This window comes from Cydia splendana, chromosome 8 (assembly GCF_910591565.1).
Source record: "Cydia splendana chromosome 8, ilCydSple1.2, whole genome shotgun sequence".
NCBI lineage: Eukaryota > Metazoa > Arthropoda > Insecta > Lepidoptera > Tortricidae > Cydia > Cydia splendana.
In genome coordinates, this window is record NC_085967.1 from 10,784,358 (window position 1) to 10,805,202 (window position 20,845).

General features: G+C 38.5%; 1 protein-coding gene across 1 annotated transcript; it reads left to right on the forward strand.

Annotated features, from left to right (window-relative positions):
• The first annotated feature begins 4,161 nt into the window (after positions 1–4,161).
• LOC134792838 (allantoinase-like) lies at positions 4,162–9,992 on the forward strand. Its single transcript, XM_063764241.1, has 10 exons — positions 4,162–4,441; positions 5,693–5,844; positions 6,295–6,409; positions 6,614–6,760; positions 7,443–7,503; positions 7,607–7,700; positions 7,864–8,077; positions 8,445–8,574; positions 8,869–9,074; positions 9,203–9,992. Exons 1-10 carry the CDS (start codon positions 4,280–4,282, stop codon positions 9,329–9,331), a joined length of 1,410 nt encoding a protein of 469 aa, XP_063620311.1. The 5' UTR covers positions 4,162–4,279; the 3' UTR covers positions 9,332–9,992.
• Positions 9,993–20,845: the final 10,853 nt, after the last annotated feature.

Sequence of the window (20,845 nt, forward strand, 5' to 3'; positions counted from 1 at the left end):
GATTTTTAAGGCAGAGGTGTAAAAGTATGTTATTAATTATCTTTTATTCAGCCCAACGTCAATCTTTCCCGGTATTAGGGCGCACATGTGACATATTAGCTGAATAAAGGGTAACAAGTGGTCTCTTACCCAGTCAATATACACCTCTTATAACTCCTGTTACCCCTTATAATTCCGTTAAAATGCTGCTACAACGCTCTTAAGTAGCAATGTGAACTTAAGGCTGCCTAATTTGTGCCCATTTAAGAGTTATAAAAGCTGAAAAGACGCTTATACAGCTCTTATGCAGCTTTTATATTCCAGCTTCAAGCGTATTCGTACTTCATTATGCGGCTGCTATACAGCTAATCTGTGCTACTTGGGGATGACTCGAGGGAGAGGGGGCACCTAGAAATCCATAGGGCATCAACATATCTTAATCCGGCACTGATTGTTAAAAATTGTGTAATATACGGAACCCTTGGAACGCGAGTCCGACTCGCACTTGGCCGGTTTTATTTTTACGATAAGCAATTGAAATTTGGGTGTAAATGGATTTGTCATACAATTTCCATTCTGATATTTGACTCCCCTTTCCATAAATAACGATACTTTTGCCTGATTGTTAATTGAAAGTACCCCCAAAAATACTATAAAATTTTATATTTAGTCATGTTTAAAAAAAAGTACATGCATTTGACTTTACTCGTTTTACAAACTACCTCGGCAGAAAAGATTGCCTTTCATCCCTTGATTTACTATTGATATGGCCCATCCACGACCCACGACACCTACAATTCGTTAACCACGTCCAATAAATAAAATTTAAATGTAAATAATTTCCAAAAACTGCCATAAGACCATCTTCTGACTAAGAGATTAGGCAGCTATTTAAAAGTTAGGTACCTATTTAAAATTATATTAGGTAATTTTAGGTACTATACTTAATACCAGTTATTTAGGTATAAGTTCAGTGTTAGCAGTACTCATGTTATTCGGGGTGGTTCGAGGTGAATGCCCGGACTTATTTATTTTGAAATGACATTTAAGTGATACAAATACAATACCTACTGCCATTGTTAAAGGAGCTTATTCATTTTAGGATTCGCGGAACTTAAACATGAGTTACAATTTAATACCTATAAATATTTAATACGTTTTAAAAATTATGCTTGGATAAAATTAGATATCATACCTACTTAAATACGATATAAAAATGAGTAAATTTATATACATATTGTAGCTCTACATCGACAGGTAGTGAGAAAATCCAAAGAAATCGAATCGATCGATCAAAGCGGCATGTCATATTCAACCAGTGGTTTCCTTACAAAAATCAAAGCAGGTATTTACAAACCTTATCTTATTAATCTTATTTGGAGCACATAGGTAGCTACACTTTTACAAATTGATCCATATCGACTCCGAACCCTGCTGCGGAGTTATTTCAAATGCTTGCCAATTTCAGGGAAATATCGTATTTCTCAGGCAATAAATTCCAAATTCCAACTGATTTTTCCATGGCTGTTACTGCTGTTAGATATGCCGAATACCCGGCCTAACTCAGCCATCAATCAAATGAAAATTTCGTGTGACATTTTGCATTCATTCATTGACATTTAAGAAATCGCTAAGTTTTTTAACCAAAGATTTGGATAAAGTTTAATGAACTCTGTTTTTTAATTCCGCAAAATTAATAGCTTTCTTAACATGATTTATCCTTCTGATTGTATCTTGGAACTGTCCCAAATAATTTAGGTTTATCTACAGACTATCATAAATAAACTAAAGCGTTAAATTATACAATTAAACGATACACCACTTTGTTACTATCAAGTGCAACATTAAGTCTGAAATGTAATCTAAAATAAATTTCCGAAGGATGTAAAAAAAAACTCACTTATTGCAAATCGGTAATATTGCAACCGGATTTCCAGGAAACACAGGGTGACTTTTCACTATTCGTAGAGTACTCCGGGTTGCCGGTTGCTGCCGGGCAACGGGCAATAAAACACTTGCGCACTGTCCACTGCACCGGCTTGCTTTAATATAAGAGGTAAGGAGTTCTCAACCGTTGGATTATTTAATAAAATTAAGTTTGAGCGCAAAATATATTTCCTTGAAAACAGTTATGATTAAGTTACCTAAAAATACTTTGCCATGCGTTTCTTATTAGGAGTACTTCGAGCTGACCCCCATTTATCTTTTAGAGGTTAAATTAGCGAATACCTACTTAACTTGCTATAATTTTGTGTAGGTACTTGTGGTACCTACTATACTTAGTATTATTCCATTCCAAAAAAAAACCAGATTCGGGAAACTGACTTGTGTTATGAACCGTTAATGTTGCTGGATGCAGTTGTATAAAACTGCTTTATAAATACTACGTAGGTTAAATTAAAATAAAAACGAATTACATTAATTCCACAACAATTTCCGCAAGTATATTAAACGTACTGAGTCTACGGTTGTCAACTTCTGACGGACTGCAGTCCGTCACTGTTGAGCTTAACACACAGGTGACAGAGACACCACAGGTGACACTCGGACAACACTGGACAGTGCTGTTATTGAGAATGTTTACTGTCAGATTCGGAAATAACCAAAGTAATTCAACCGTTTATCATGCACAAAAAGTTACCAACCTAGGGATCAAGTTATACCAGCGGGCTCAGCACGGTTCCATTTTTATCGACTATCACTATGCGCGTCCCTTTCGCACTTACATACTTGTTAGAACGTGACAGGCATGGTGACAAGGGATAAAAACGCGACCGTGCTAAGCCGCTAGGATTTCTCCTAGACACGAGTAAGATCATTGAAACAGTTAATTATCCAATTGTAAATCTAATAGCAAGGAGATAAGGTCTACCATTGCTCAGTTAATTGTTTTGCTGTTGGTAGTGACCCCTGCGGGCGCTCTGGGCGCCACAGCCATTACTATGCATGCGGTGTTCCTTCCTTTCTTGTTCCTCGCTAGCATTGTTCCCCGGCACTATAACTCACGCGGCGAGTCGAATAACTGTAAACTAAGTGGACCCTGAAATTGGCATTGCCCTTGTTTTGAAGAGCTGACCTGTACGCGTGACCTAGCGCCCAAGTTACGTCGAGGATGATAAGGAACAAGAATGAGAAGAAGAAAATAAATATATATCAACGCTTAAATATATAGTTAATAACTTTGTCTTAGAGCCTAATAAGATAATTAAATCCCATAATTAAAAAAAAAGCATTAGGGTTCGGGTATCCAAAATCAATTGATGTAGGTACAAAGTATAGTTTTTTTAAATGGTTTAGGTATGTCTAAATAATTTAATGGTTAAATTACTTTATAGCATAGATAGCCATTAATGAATGATCAGTTCCAATCAATATTTATTTTAAAATACTCAAAACCTGATAAGGAAAATGTCTTCTTTAAAGTCATTTAACAATCACAAAGCAATTACGGGCCGAGATAGCGGGGCGTAGCGTTTGGCTCAGTGTTAAGGCCATGGCTAGGACCTGCCCTTTGAAGATGGCCTAGAGGAAACCGGTCAGTTTGTTTACCTTAGCTAGGTGTTGTACGAAACAAGTGCTGAGCATATTTGTAGAGCGCGGGAGCCCGGGAGCATCCGAGCCAAGTTCAAGGCGGGCCGTTGGCATTTATTGGGCTATCCGTCAGACCCGGGCTCGGACGCCCACGTTGACTATTGGGATTCACATTTTGACGTGTAATAAAATACAAAAGGTCCATTGTAATTCGATAGAGCGATGACAGGCAGTTTTTTATGCGAAACGAAAAACCTCCTTCGGAAACTGGACTTGTTACGACACTTTGTGTACTTTTGAAAGGGTTTTATTTATATCTTATACGGACTTAATAATCTTGGTTGAAACAAAGTTTTTTGGCTACTATAATTAACTTTGATTAGGTACGCTATTATGTCACTATCAAAATTGTAATTTAAAAGTAACTATATAAGTTAAATATTTATACAGGCATTTTTTATGTCAGTATAAGACACGTATTAATGTTGATGCCAAAATTCAATTTTAAATCTATTAAGTACTAAAACAGCATCTCAATTCTCAAAACCTGTCTTTATAGGTATATCACAAGTTGTATCAACCATACTGATCTATGTTTCACAGCAACCTAGCTTTTATCGGCGTTATCGTGTTGTTTACTTTAAATAAACATAAAAGTACCCGGCGGTGTGATAATAGCATCTGTTAACAGATCCATAGCGAGATCAATAGTTCACTAGTACGTTGACGGTCGCCGTTCAGTGCGTTTGTTACTTTTAATTAGCGAGTAATGGTTTTGCCTAGCCGTCAGTTGTTTTTGAGCCAGCGTCTCGTGACGGAGGATGGAGTGTCAGACGGTGGCGTCCTCGTCGATGAAAATGGCGTTATCGAAAAGATTGTCACCCGAGCGCAGGCCGACAAACTTGTACAAGAGATCGATGGAAAGATAAAGGTAACATTTAAGCCAAACTACTTTGTATATCAGTAGCACGAATCAGGACACCATTCATTCATTATTATACTTCAGTTAGCAACTACCTACATATAGCTACCTACTTGGACTTGTAGATACCTATACACATACTATAGCTTCGTATTAGATAAGTTGTCCAGTCTATCGTAGTTATGCGATGCTGATGCGGATCCGGACGCTGCTCTGGTGTATGAACGAGACAGCAGCTATGTACGTGTAGGTATCGCGATGTCCAGCTCGCACAACGGAGCGGATTGCGGCTCTGCATAAGATTGTGAAGACTAGCGGTAAAATTACCGGCTACACTAAGATATAAACTGAAATAAATATCATATACGACGACCACATTTGACGACCGGACTGGCCTAGTGGGTAGTGACCCTGCCTATTATGAAGCCGATGGTCCCGGGTTCGAATCCTGGTAAGGGCATTTATTTGTATGATGATACAGATATTTGTTCCTGAGTCATGGTTGTTTTCTATGTATTTAAGTATTTATATATTATATATATCGTTGTCTGAGTACCCACAACACAAGTTTTCATGAGCTTTTACCGTGGGACTTAGTCAATTTGTGTAAGAATGTCCCTATAATATTTATTTATTTATTTAATATATACAAAAAGTGACCAAGGCCTAGCAGAGGACGCTGGTCCGATTCCAGCCTGGGGCACTGGAGGCCTTGGTCACTTTTTCTTAGTATATGCTGATATTTATTTCAATTTATAATTTATATAGTAGTGTTTCTACTTGAAATAAAAACAAAAAAAATATTTTCTGAAAATAATTTAATTTGTTCTATTACTTCTAATCTAGTAAGATATCTAAACTTACTTTGAAAGTAAGAAACCTTGAGAAAACGATGCTAATTAGAAATGTAAGCGCACACGTTTTGTCTAAAACAAATTTTAACAAATGCTTCTTGTCGATTTGCTTAGTGAGCAAAAACTGTTTTATTATGGTACAGTCAGCAGCAATAGTTGCTAAGCGGGCGAGGTGTTCAAAATGATCTTGAAGCGACTTTATTGTTAAGAGAATAAGAGCGCGTCAAGGTAATTTTGATCACCTCGCCCGCTTAGTAACTTCTGCTGCTGACTGTACCTATGTCGTAGCTATTGAGTTTTATTCGTGCTCACAGAGAATTTAGTATCCTTTTTGTGGTCGTGGTTAATGATTGGCGCAAACACGGCTGTTTAAATTTGCTAAAGGCATTTGACTTGAGAATTTCAGGTGATCGATGGAGGGTCACTGGCGCTGTTGGCAGGCGTAGTGGATTCCCATGTGCACGTGAACGAACCAGGTCGCACAGCTTGGGAAGGGTTCCGGACTGCAACCACCGCCGCCGCGGTTGGCGGCATCACCACCATCGTTGACATGCCTCTGTAAGGGTCTGTAATAGGAATAGTTTTGCTTGCCTATTGCAGGTGACGTCATCAGGGTCAAACGATTTATCAGGTCATTAATTTAAAGTAGATAGCAGGGCAATAGGTACCTGCTCGACGATCCTGCAAAATATTGCGATGTGTACTTATAGTGTTGCTATACAACAATTCTGTTGTATCTACTTGCTGTGTAACTTTTTTCTTATTTAACTATTTTTATGTCTTTTTCCTCTTTTGTAATTATCGAAACATCATAACGGCCAAAGGAAAGCATTTTTGCACAAGATGAAACAGAGAACGCGGCGCCCTCATTCTTTCTTCCGTGTGAAACGGGTGTCGCTCGCGCTTGGCGCTCGCTCGGTCAGCAATAAAGTGGTTTAAATACTATTTAAATCACTTTATTTATGACCGAGCGAGTGCTAGGACTAAAATTAATCCTGTGATTTCCAGAAATTCCATACCGCCTACTACTACCGTCGAATACTTGAAAACCAAGGCATCGTCAGCCAAAGGCAACGTTTACGTTGACGTCGGTTTCTGGGGAGGCGTTATTCCTGGAAATCAGGTAAAATTATCATTTGCAAAACTGAGAAATTTTAAACATAGAAGATCTACTTACAATCCTTGCGCACGAAGTAAGCAATTTTGAGCCACGGAAACAGGGTTCCTTTACGTTTTCTCGGACCTTTTGGGCGCGATCGCTGTATTGAGCCTCTTTCTTTTTAATTTGCGATTAGATAAATGGCTGAGCACTATTAAATTATTTCAGGACTCGCTGAAAGACCTGGTGAAGGCGGGCGTAGTGGGATTTAAATGCTTCCTGTGTCCCAGCGGCGTTGACGAGTTTCCAAACGTAGACGCCGCCGATCTGGAGAAGGCATTTAAGGCTTTAGAAGGAACGGGATCTTTGTTAGCTGTAAGTTTTGAAATAATAAGACAAATTTTTTTCAACTGTCGTTAGAGCATCGAATTTAAGAGCATAACATCGTCATCTTTACTTTGAAAATAAGAAAGCTGGTATGGTTGTGGTACTCAAAATGAATTCTTATATAGGTATTTACTTACCTCGCCTGGTAGCCTTATGCTAATGTCCGAATAGATAATAAAATACGAGTACCGTAAAATGGGGTGAGTAGGGTCAAAACTGAAATTCAAACCTCGATAACAGTTTATTCTTACATATGAAAACTGAATGGTGTACCTATATAATAAGTGTTCCGGACGTTTGTATTTTAGTTTTTATTTTATTTTGGGTAGTTCCATTTCATAACTTTGACGATAAAGAGGAAAACCCACCTCACCCCGTAGTGCCTCGTATTTGGGTATTTTGGGGTGAGAGGGGTTTTCATACAAAGGTGATTTTGGAAGATTGTTGGATCGATTTTTTTTTATTATGCGTATTATTATAGCTCCATTTTAAATTTGAATACATTATTTTTGTAGCAGTAGCCTTAAAATCCCTTCTCCCCCTTCTCTCAAACCTTCTCTCCCCATTCATAAACCACCTCTCCCCGCGAAACCTACTCACCCCGTTTTACGGTACCAAGTTAAAACATTATGTTTAACTCAGGTTTAATTACTTACGTCTTTAATTACAGTTCCACGCTGAAATGGAAGATGAAAAACCTAAAAGTGGCAACAAGAAAAAGTTAAAAAAAGGTAAATGGTAGTGCCGGTTATTTTTACCTATAACAGCTAGCATATAACAAATAAATTTAACGACCAAAACTAAAAAAAAACTTTTAAAAACTATTGGTTTCAGATCCCGAAGAATATTCAACGTATCTCGAGTCACGCCCTCCGATTATGGAACTGAATGCTATTACATTAATTACGAAGTTATTACAAAATACAAAGTGAGTACCTACCATATTGAAAGTTTCTTATACCTACTCTATGGTAAAATATGTATAATGCTTTTCCTGTATAAAATAATTAGTGACAGCGAATTATCTATACCCTATTAAATACCCTATTAATATTAACTATAGTAAATGAATCCAATGTTTTCATATCCAGAGTGCGCGTGCACATAGTGCATGTGTCATCGGCCAGCGTGGTGCCGCTACTGGAAGAAGCCCGCGTAGCGCGCCGCGCAGCCGGGCATGAAGGCTGGCGCGCCGGCGTCACCGCTGAGACCTGCCACCATTACCTCACCTTCAGTGCCGACCAGATACCCAGAGGACGCAGCGAGTACAAGTGTGCGCCGCCGATCAGGGATCTGGACAACAAAGTACGAGAGTTACATAGCACATGTGTCATCTGCTATAGGTACTCTGTATCTTTAGATTCTTTAGGTACTTAAATAAAATTAGACGAATAATTTGTACATTTTCGGGTAGTTATAACATTTATTGATCTCCTCAACTGGCTTATGAAGCCATTTGAGGGTAGATTTTGTTTACTCTTTTTTAATTACCTAAACTAAAGATACAGACTATAGTGTGGTACTTACTATTTATATCCGATAAGATGTTATATATGAAGCTTAGCAAGTGTGGAGCACTGGCGTCACCACCGAGACCGGCACTGCCTCCTCACATTCAGCGCTGATCAGATATCCACGGCTAAAGCGTTATGGTGTTTGTTATGGTTTGCAGGAAAAAATATGGGAATATCTATTAGAAGACAAATTGGATCTGGTCGTCTCGGACCACTCACCATGCACCCCTGAACTGAAAACGTCGAACAATTTAGAAGCCTGGGGTGGCATTTCGTCTGTCCAGTTTGGTATGTAAATTTACTATTGTAGATAGGTAATTATTCATGTCAGCGCAATAAGATTATATCAAATAGAGAATATATCTCAGACCCTCTGACGTCTTACAAAAAAGGCGCTTTTTTAATTGACCTTGTGGTTTACAATTTACACAATCTTGCCTACACTTGGCAGTGCCTGGGAATCATCTGGGAATGATCAGAGGCATCATAATTCATAACCCAGTCTGTGGTTACACTAGCTATTATTCGGATTGTCTTTAAGTACCTCCAAGAAGATGACTTAGTTTCTTTTTCTTCCATCAGGTCTGTCACTCTTCTGGACTGCGGCGAGTTCCCGCAAGCTTAGTCTGCCGTCCATCAGCAAATACCTGAGCGCAGGCCCGGCCCGGCTGTGCGGCCTGCAGGACCGCAAGGGCGCCCTAAAGCCTGGGCTTGATGCCGATCTTGTGTTCTTTGACCCTGAGGCCACGTTTACAGTTACTGCTGAATCCGTGCGGCACAAAAATAAGGTTACAAACTTACGAAGTCAACTTTTATTTACTATACCATGTGCTTATTCTCATTAAATACGTCCAGATGTTAGTTATGATCCTTATATGATATAGAATGCTTCAACAGGCAAATACCTTTGTTCCAGCTAACTCCATACATCGGCAGGGAGCTACGAGGGGTGGTAAAAGAAACATACCTGCGAGGGCGACTCATTTACGGCAACGGGGACATCACGGGAGGGCCTAGTGGAGAGCTGCTGTTGAACAAATTTTAAGAAGACTAATAGATGTTTGGAACGTTATTTTTTAAACTTAATACTTTGTTTGATTTTATCCCACTAAGTACGGTATCTTGGCTCTTTTAGAAAATTAACCTTTATAGCCCTTAACTTTTGGGTATCTACCGGAAAGGCGTGAACACAGTTTTTGTTTGGCCCTAAAATATAGCAATAATTCTTATTCTACTATTTATACCTTAAGATGTAGTGTATGATTGTTATTCTAAATTATCCAAATATAATTTACGCTGCACAGATGTTCGAAATCAACTCTTTCAAAATAGTAGAAACGCGTTATTTTAAATAGTATTAAACGTTTCTTTTTGTTTCGAATTCCAGGCTACTTGAACAGCCGTGTCAATTGGCTATAGGCAAAGTTAGGCTAAGTACCTATGACCAGAAAATACATATGTAGGTATACATGAGGTATAAGTACATATATAACAAATTAATAATATATATCCTACAGGACCGGCATAGATACTTGACGTAGTAGGTGCTTAATATATACGATTGGATGCCAATCTGCACGCCTCTCCGGTGTTGGTGTTCGGGGGGGGATCAGAGGGCCTACCGCGGAAATCTATTTCATCATCGGCTTCTCTATCATCGTCATCACTGACAGACAGACGAACCCTAATAATTGTGATGGTATGAAACCCTAGCCTCGGGGCGCAAATTTAACTCTACATGGCTGGTTTTTAGGGTTCCGTACCCAAAGGGTAAAACGGGACCCTATTACTAAGACTTCGCTGTCCGTCCGTCCGTCCGTCCGTCTGTCACCAGGCTGTATCTCACGAACCGTGATAGCTAGACAGTTGAAATTTTCACAGATGATGTATTTCTGTTGCCGCTATAACAACAAATACTAAAAACAGAATAAAATAAAGATTTAAATGGGGCTCCCATACAACAAACGTGATTTTTGACAAAGTTAAGCAACGTCGGGAGTGGTCAGTACTTGGATGGGTGACCGTTTTTTTTTTTGCTTTTTTTTTGTTTTTTTTGTATGGTACGGAACCCTTCGTGCGCGAGTCCGACTCGCACTTGCCCGATTTTTTAAATATCATAGGTTGTAAAATAATGTTGCTTAAATGTATCAGATGTATAAACACCAAAATGTAAGTACAATACTACTATTACTAGGTACACAGGGTTATATTGTATCCAATTCAGAAAAATATATAAGTAACTCTACATGGCTGGTTTTTAAATATCATAGGTTGTAAATAATGTTGCTTAAATGTATCAGATGTATAAACACCAAAATGTAAGTGCAATACTACTATTACTAGGTACACTGGGTTATATTGTATCCAATTCAGAAAAATATATAAGTAACTCTACATGGCTGGTTTTTAAATATCATAGGTTGTAAATAATGTTGCTTAAATGTATCAGATGTATAAACACCAAAATGTAAGTGCAATACTACTATTACTAGGTACACTGGGTTATATTGTATCCAATTCAGAAAAATATATAAGTAACTCTACATTGCTGGTTTTTAAATATCATAGGTTGTAAATAATGTTGCTTAAATGTATCAGATGTATAAACACCAAAATGTAAGTGCAATACTACTATTACTAGGTACACTGGGTTATATTGTATCCAATTCAGAAAAATATATAAGTAACTCTACATGGCTGGTTTTTAAATATCATAGGTTGTAAATAATGTTGCTTAAATGTATCAGGCGGCTTAGCACGGTAGCGTTTTTATCCCTTGTCACCATGCCTGTCACGTTCTAACAAGTATGTAAGTGCGAAAGGGACGCGCATAGTGATAGTCGATAAAAATGGAACCGTGCTGAGCCCGCAGATGTATAAACACCAAAATGTAAGTGCAATACTACTATTACTAGGTACACTGGGTTATATTGTATCCAATTCAGAAAAATATATAAGTAACTCTACATGGCTGGTTTTTAAATATCATAGGTTGTAAATAATGTTGCTTAAATGTATCAGATGTATAAACACCAAAATGTAAGTGCAATACTACTATTACTAGATACACTGGGTTATATTGTATCCAATTCAGAAAAATATATAAGTAACTCTACATGGCTGGTTTTTAAATATCATAGGTTGTAAATAATGTTGCTTAAATGTATCAGATGTATAAACACCAAAATGTAAGTGCAATACTACTATTACTAGGTACACAGGGTTATATTGTATCCAATTCAGAAAAATATATAAGTAACTCTACATGGCTGGTTTTTAAATATCATAGGTTGTAAATAATGTTGCTTAAATGTATCAGATGTATAAACACCAAAATGTAAGTGCAATACTACTATTACTAGGTACACTGGGTTATATTGTATCCAATTCAGAAAAATATATAAGTAACTCTACATGGCTGGTTTTTAAATATCATAGGTTGTAAATAATGTTGCTTAAATGTATCAGATGTATAAACACCAAAATGTAAGTGCAATACTACTATTACTAGGTACACTGGGTTATATTGTATCCAATTCAGAAAAATATATAAGTAACTCTACATGGCTGGTTTTTAAATATCATAGGTTGTAAATAATGTTGCTTAAATGTATCAGATGTATAAACACCAAAATGTAAGTGCAATACTACTATTACTAGGTACACTGGGTTATATTGTATCCAATTCAGAAAAATATATAAGTAACTCTACATGGCTGGTTTTTAAATATCATAGGTTGTAAATAATGTTGCTTAAATGTATCAGGCGGCTTAGCACGGTCGCGTTTTTATCCCTTGTCACCATGCCTGTCACGTTCTAACAAGTATGTAAGTGCGAAAGGGACGCGCATAGTGATAGTCGATAAAAATGGAACCGTGCTGAGCCCGCAGATGTATAAACACCAAAATGTAAGTGCAATACTACTATTACTAGGTACACTGGGTTATATTGTATCCAATTCAGAAAAATATATAAGTAACTCTACATGGCTGGTTTTTAAATATCATAGGTTGTAAATAATGTTGCTTAAATGTATCAGATGTATAAACACCAAAATGTAAGTGCAATACTACTATTACTAGATACACTGGGTTATATTGTATCCAATTCAGAAAAATATATAAGTAACTCTACATGGCTGGTTTTTAAATATCATAGGTTGTAAATAATGTTGCTTAAATGTATCAGATGTATAAACACCAAAATGTAAGTGCAATACTACTATTACTAGGTACACTGGGTTATATTGTATCCAATTCAGAAAAATATATAAGTACGTACCTCTATATTCGGACACCAGCGTTTGATTTTTTTCAATTATGTAGGTATTCTCTTCGAGTGCTTAAAAAGTGTACCTAACTACGAATCCCCACGACTTACCATTTCAAATGTAGGCAGGCATAAGAGTATAAGGGCCATTTCATTTCAAGCTGTCGCCTAGACATTTTTTTTCAAATTTGGGATTTTTTATGTTATTTCTACTCAGAATCACGAGCTCTTTTGATTCTAGTAGGAGAAACAAAATGTGTCCCAAAATGTCCATACATTTTTCTATCTTTCCATTCCGTGACCGCCATACAAAATCTATGAAAAATTGTGACGGAATGGAAATAAAAACCTCGGGACAATTATTTTCTCATATTAGGATAGAAAGAGCTCGTGATTATAAGTAGTATAACATAAAAATTCACAAATCTAAAAAAAGTATAGGGGACAACTTTAAATATAATTTTTAAGAAAAAAAACCGACTTCTGTGGGGCCCGGTGAAAGATTGTGGTAGATGGTGCACTATGTAGAAAAGGAGGTAAAACCACCCCCTTTTCCAGTAGCATTTCGTTTCTGTAAGGGTCGTAGTTCTAGCCTAACCTAACCCACTTCTCTGATAGCAGTTCGGTTCTGTGAGGATCGCAGTTCGAACCTAATCAAACCCACTTTTCTAGTAGCATTTCGTTTCTGTAAGGCTCGCAGTTCTAACCTAACCTAACCCACTTTTGCTCGGTTCTGTGAGGATCGCAGTTCAAACCTAACCTAACCCACTTAATGGCGCATGCGGTGCGGTGTACGGGGATTTGAGCGGGAGGGATTTGGCATCATTATACTTTATACCTACAGTTTATGATCGGTAATCATAGTGGTTTATTTAGTTTAGGTATCATAGTGGTTTTCCGGGTCAAGGTCCGGGTTTGAGTCCGAGTCCGGGTCCGAGTCCGGGTCCGAGTCTGGGTCCGAGTCCGGGTCCGAGTCCGGGTCCGAGTCCGAGTCCGAACCGGATCCGGGTACGAATCCGGGTCTGGGTCCGAGTCCGGGTCCCAGTCCAAGTCAAAATCCAAGTAAATACAGTGGATTGGTCAGATCTTAATACAACATCATTATCTTTAGAAATGTTGCTATTGTGTATTGCGAAATGCGATGTTATAATTGTTATATACACAGGCTTTTTTAAATTACTGATCCTGAGTGGTATAACACCTACCTAGCGTCACGTCCCGATCAAATGGAGATCGATGCTGTTAAATTGATTGCCATCTTTATACCTAAGACTGAGTAGTAGTACTACCTAATGCTATATGTTCATTTGTTATTTTTATCAGGATATAAGGATACGAGTCTGTCGATGGGACCTCCCATTGTAGGCCACAAGTCTCTCAAAGACGGAAAGGCCCACACACACAATCCATAACCCATAAGTATTGCTGGGAGCATTTCTCAAGGCTATCCTACAAGTTGCGAATTGGAATTTCACAAATACCTTTGAAATCATTCGCAGACGTAGTACCTTTTATGATAGTTTATCAAATTTATACCTTTCATTGTGCATGGCACAAACGCGGTGCCGATGCCGTGAGCATTTAGAATAGTTTATTCTTCATTAGCGTAAAAACAATGATATGGGCTACGGCGTAGCACTCGTAGCACACTGTAATAATAAGGGGGCGTATTCGGAAACGAAAAATATAATATGTGAATGTTTTATTTTTGATAGTGTCCATGTCCACGTGGTCCACGTGTCATCGGCGGATGTTGGAAGAGGCGCGGGCTGGCGTGCCGGCGTCACGGCCGAGACCTGCCACCACTATCTCACGCTCAGCGCGGAGGACGTGCCTCCCAGACGGACCGAGTTCAAGTGCGCGCCGCCTATAAGGAATAATACTAACAAGGTATCAGACTATCGGCGCGATTCGGGAAATGAATTAGAGATTCACTAGATATGAAATAGTAAAGATATGTTACGTTCCACGGCAAAAGGTACCATTGCCCCGGCTGAATATTGGAGCGGCTTTAAGCGCCAGCCAAATTGTCACGGAGATTTTTCCTAGCCCTGCTGGGGCTTTGCCCAGAGGAAACTCACGGACAATTAAAGTTACTAAATTAACCAATCTAAATCTTAACCAAAAACTCAAGCAGGTGCTTACACTTATTTCCATCAACTATTCAGGGGTTTCTAAAGGATGTCAAAATGAAATGTTAGTTTTGTGTGACATAATTTATCTCTATTCTCACACTGAGGAAGTTGTTCTACAAGTAAATCATTTATTAAGCTAGCATTAAGCACCTTATTCTATAATGTCAGACGATAGAGCCGGGTCGTGCCAAAAATAATAAGCGCCAGCCGCCATAAGGTCCCTTTTGCCGTGGAACGTCGCATATCTTTACTATTTCATATCTAGTGAATCTCTAATTCATTTCCCGAATCGCGCCGTGAATCTCCTCTTACGTTCTTATTTAGGCACTGTTTTCTGACTCTACCATAATATATCTATTATTTGTTATATTTTAGGCAAAGTTGTGGGAGTACATTAGAGATGGAAGACTGGATTTAGTAACTTCCGATCACTCACCAAGTGTACCTGAACTTAAAGGATCAGACTTTTTGAAGGCCTGGGGTGGAATAGCTTCTTTACAATTCGGTAAATATTAGATTTTATATTTTAGTTTTTAAATCATTTATTTACATACAATATATATACAGTGGTACTACTAAACGAAATTAATAACTAGCTTAAATCTAAAATAGGCCCTTGAGGCATTGTACCAAGGATGCTGGCGGCATTTCCTCGCTGTATCGCAATGCTGATACGTTGTGCGAGGTAGCCGCCAGCTCTTCGGTCACCAGTTACGTCAACCAGACGCTTCGCGATTTCTGCGAACAACTTATGCGCGCTGGGACCCCATGGACCTAGAGTTTCAACACCAAATGGTACAAAATGGTACTCTCTACCGAGGCTCTTATATTTGTTACGTTTTAGAATTTCGGCGCTTTCCGCCGCTCCGCCCGCTTTTACAGTAGTCCGTTGGAGGTGGGACGGTGCCAGTGTGTCTACGCAGGTAGCATCCCACACCAACATCCGTCCCAAGCTCCAAGGAACTAAGGACACTCCATTTTAGTTTTATAATCATTTAATATTTACATCAAATCCTAATAAACATTTCTACAATACCACCGGCATCAACATCTTTACCACCAAAAACTCTGTGTACAGTCGACGTCAAATAGGGTAGACCGAGCCGAATCGGATCACTGGGGAAATCGGATCAAAATAAGCATTTCTGTATTAAAATTTGAAAGATCACGGTTAGTTACAGCCAGTCAATCAGCGTCCCGCGTTTGCTCTGTTCCTAACGCATGTCGCCACAGTTACTGTCATTGTAAAAGACTCATGCGTCGGTCACGGTGACACTTCCCGATGAGTCGCTCGTACAGGTGTATTGTGATTTTACCGCCGATGTAAAAAATGTGCAAATACAGTCCGTGATAAAAGTAAACGCAAAAGGCTAAAGGTTTGTAATTGTTGTTACTTATTGTTAATGGCGCATAGTGTTTCCTGATTTGATTTTGTTTTTATTGTATTTAAAGGTATATTTCCGTTACACGAAAATAATTCAAACATATGATATGGGGTTATTCGGATCATCTGATTGGGGGCGATTCGGATCACATTAGAAAACAAGGTTTTTGGAGGTTTTTTTGGCTTATTTTATGTTCGCATGTTTTAGATGGTGCGTACGTATAAAAAGAAGAGGTATCAGGGGGAATGGTCGGGAGAAAATATGACTACAGCTGCTAATAAGGTTTTAACGAGACCGCTGTCCCTACGTAGAGTCTTTTGTTACCAACAACTAATTTTCTCATATGGGGTGAATCGGATATGTGTGATTTTTCATGTTTTGGTTTGCAAAAGTTTACAGTTTTTGTTTATTTTCATTTAAGTTATTCGATTTTGTTGGTAAATGGCCATTAGCATGTTTTGGATTTATTGTTAATATATATAGTGGCATATAGGAGTGATATTATGTTGCACTTTCTGTAGGTGGCGTGATAAATAATTTAACTGGAAAGGAGGAATAAAAATAATGGTCAAATGCAACATTAAAGATACCAATGATAGTTGATCTCAATTATTTGACCTTTGTGATTCTTAATCATATGATTAACATTGTTAACCATTATTAATTAAGATTAGTCATAAACAGAATTTTTTTGAATCATTTTACCCCTTAAAATGGGGCGAATCGGATTTTTTACGAGGTTTTGTATTTTATTTTTCATAAATCATATTTAAGTTTTATTTTATGTCTGAACCTTGGATTCCGTTCATTAATAAACAATTTATCCTACTGAATATTAATAAAAACAGTATCACCTTAAAAAAATGTATTGACCGTCAAACAAAAACTGATCCGATTCGCCTCGGTCTACCCTATATGTTAAAAACTTACTGTTGTTGAATTATTTAAAAAGGAGTAAGTTGCAAACGTGTAAAAATATTTTTAACGTCGACTATACAGGTAAATTCAATATTGAAAGCATCACTTTCAAAATAAGAATTAAACCCAATTGCAGACCTTTCATTATTCTGGACGGAAGCGTCCGCGCGGGGGCTTGGTCTATCAACGGCCTCCCGCTACTTGTCCGCGGGCCCCGCGCGCCTCGCCGGCCTCCAGGAGCGCAAGGGAGCGCTCCAGCCCGGCCTCGACGCCGACCTCATCTTCTTCGATCCGAACGCTGCATTCATCGTAACGCCTGAGATCATCCGCTACAAAAATAAAGTATACCTATTTACTTTGTTCTTAAACAATTTCACGCAACAGGTGGTTGACAATATGGCATTGAAATATATTTTCCGTCGAGAAGGAAAAATACAGTCAATTTATTAAATGTCATTACGAAATGAATGAAACACAATAGGCTAGTTAGTTGTGCTACACTATTTTTTCTTAGCATATACCTCAAAGAATATAATGTTTAGTTTAGACTAATGGACTTAACTTTAATTTTGTTTTACTTAGGCAAATTATTATTTTTACAGATCATGCAGTCCATACATGAACAGGGTGTTGCGAGGAAAAGTGATACAAACATACTTAAGAGGACAACTCGTCTACGCCGACAACCAACTCGTAGGGGAACCAAAAGGAAAATTGCTGCTTAGTGATTTCTAAAAACCTAACACGATAAAATTGTATTCTAAAAAAATATTAATATTTAAAAATAGAATAGTTTTTGTATGACATGTTGTTGGCAAACAAAGACACAACCCGCCTATTAGTAAGCTTAATTACCTATCCTACCTATCGCTTGCAACTCACTTTATAAAAAATATATGAACAGAGTGATAAATAGGTACTAGATTGAAAAACCACAGTGTTCCCATTTTTGCTGTTCCCAACTATTTCATACAGTTATGGGAAAAATTAAATTGCAGTGTTGTTGGTTTAGCCGAAATTGTATGCTATCGTTTATTATGTACATTGTTTTTAAATTTTTCGATTTGTGTCGTTCTTTATAAATTATTATTATTATTTTATTATTCAGAGCCCACTGTGTCCCACTGCTGGGCAAAGGCCTCCCCCCTCTTCCTCCACTCGTCTCTATTTAGTGCAATATCTGGCCAGCCTCTCAAGGAGTCCAAGTTATCCCGCCATCGCCGACGAGGCCTGCCGGCTCCCCGGTTAGACTCGTGGGGCTCCCACTCTGTGGTTAACTTGGCCCACAAGTCGTCCGTCTTTATAAATATGTAGGTATTATTTTCGAGTATTGGAGATTAAGTGTTTCCTATTCCCCCACTCTGTCCTAAGGTTTTTCCAAATAATCTAATACTTTCACAAGGCTAAGGCTAGGAGTAAAAAAGTGTCTGTACGAACCTCCATAACTGCACACTTTCCACCTTCGAGCAACACCGGCTTCCGATACATTGGAACTTTCCACTAACAACCAACAACAAGTTTTTTAACACAATTCATTATCTTTTCTTTATTACCCCGACGTATTTACCAGTACTACCTATCGTAAAATGCCTACCTACTACATAATCTAAACATAAAACTAATTAAAAACTATACTTAAATATAAATATAAGCGAAATAAGAAAGACAAAAAAAAAACTAATTAACTAAAACTACCTAAAAAGTAAAAAATCTACAAATAAAAAATTGGCCCCAGGTCCGTGCCCCCAGGTAGGGTGCCCAGAAGGCTGGCGGCGTTACCGGCAACACCGGCTTCCGATACATTGGAACTTTCCACTAACAACCAACAACAAGTTTAACACAATTCATTATCTTTTCTTTATTACCCCGACGTATTTACCAGTACTACCTATCGTAAAATGGGGTGAGTAGGCGCAAAACTGGCATTCACACCTCGATAACAAACTGAATGGTGTATATAATAAGTGTTCCGGAGGTTTGTATTTTAGTTTTTTATTTTATTTTGGGTAGTTCCATTTCGTAACTTTGACGATAAACAGGAAAACCCACCTCACCCCGTAATCCCTCGTATTTGGGGTGAGTTGGGTTTTCATACAAAGGTGATTTTGGAAGATTGTTGGATCGATTTCTTTTTATTATGAGTATTACTATAGCTCCATTTTAAATTGGAATACATTATTTTTGTAGCAGTAGCCTTCAAAACCCATCTCACCCCCCTTTCAACACTTCTCTCCGCATTCATAACCCAACTCTCCCCGCGAACCCTACTCACCCCATTTTACGGTACTTATTTGATCAGCATGTATGAGTTTAATGACACAATTGATCAATATAATTGTCTTGCTATTTGGCAGATCTTATCAGTTAAGAACAAGTCGTAGCATCGGCGCAACGTCTTAACACGAACAATAATTAGTAATTATGAAGTTTCTTTATTGCATAACGCTAATTACATTGTTAGGTAAGTGTTTAAACAAGGTTTTCCTTAACCCTTAAATGCATGATTTTTTCTTTTTGCCCGTAATTAATATACATATATTATGTATCACATAATTATTTGCCGATTCTAAAAAATCAATTATATCATCGATTTTCACTGCGAAATCAGTGTTAGAAGTTGCATTGGCTAAATTATATTTTTGGACATATATAACCATTAGTAAGGGGTATAGAAAAAATCCTACTGCAATCAGAAAGGTAGGTACACTATTTGTGATATCCCCTATGATAAAGTTTGTAAATATAAAATAATTACAAACCCCGAAAAATCTGCCCAAAATCACGTACTAAAATCATCAACTTCCAGGTTTTTCCAAGTTTTCCGACATTTAGCCTTTAAAAAACAAATGTAATTATTTTAAATTAAAATACTGCGTAAATTTATGTAATAATTTAGAAAATGGATTAGTTTTACTATTGAAATAATATACAGGAACAAATAGAATTTGTTTAATTTTTTTTTTTGTTTTGTCATACAAAATCATGTTTATTAGGCAAACAGTTAAAAATATACCTACTACATAATCTAAACATAAAACTAATTAAAAACTATACTTAAATATAAATATAAGCGAAATAAGAAAGACAAAAAAAAACTAATTAACTAAAACTACCTAAAAAGTAAAAAATCTACAAATAAAAAATTGGCCCCAGGTCCGTGCCCCCAGGTAGGGTGCCCAGAAGGCTGGCGGCGTTACCGAGCTGTACGGCAACGCCAATGCGTTGGGCGAGGTAAGCTCCAGCCTTCCGGTCACCTGTTGTGTCTATTAGGAGCTTGGCTAACTCTTTATACACACTGTGTGCGCCTTGACCCCACGGCCCTAGCGTCTCCACCCCGAACGGCTCAAACATGCAGCCGGTGTCTAGGGCTGCATATTTGCGCCGCTTGAGATTCTCGGCCGCATCGGCAGCGGCGCCAGCCCTGGAAGAGGTCCCTGGAAGATGGGACGGCGCGAGCGTGTCCACGCACGACGCACGTGGCGTCCCAGACAAGGGGTCGACCCAGCTTCCAGGGCACCAGTGTCATGCCATCTGGCCTCTTCCCATCGTCACGCGCTAGAGCCGTCGGTTCTAGAACCGACGGCGCTCCGGCGGTGACGAGGGCCCGGCGCAGTATGTCATTAAGACTGGCGTGGCGTGCCACGCGGCCGGCGCTCTTGGTGCAAGAGAGGCCGTGAGTTCCAAACTTCGACACATCAGTGCCGCAGTGGCAACGGTGTGGGGCCACGCATGCCCCCCCAAGCGCAGTGATACCGCGAGTCTAAAAGTACTCCTGGTTAGCAGAGTGCCGAAGTTACTGGAAGGGAGTGCCTGTAGCCACGCGCCGGATTCCCATTTCGTTCCAGCAAGAA

Excerpts from the sequence above, each read along its gene's own strand:
- LOC134792838 (XM_063764241.1), top strand. The coding sequence starts at position 4,280 with ATGGTTTTGCCTAGCCGTCAGTTGTTTTTGAGCCAGCGTCTCGTGACG. Across the intron at positions 4,442-5,692 it reads AGATCGATGGAAAGATAAAG|GTGATCGATGGAGGGTCACT; the intron begins GTAACATTTAAG and ends TGAGAATTTCAG. Across the intron at positions 6,761-7,442 it reads GAACGGGATCTTTGTTAGCT|TTCCACGCTGAAATGGAAGA; the intron begins GTAAGTTTTGAA and ends CTTTAATTACAG.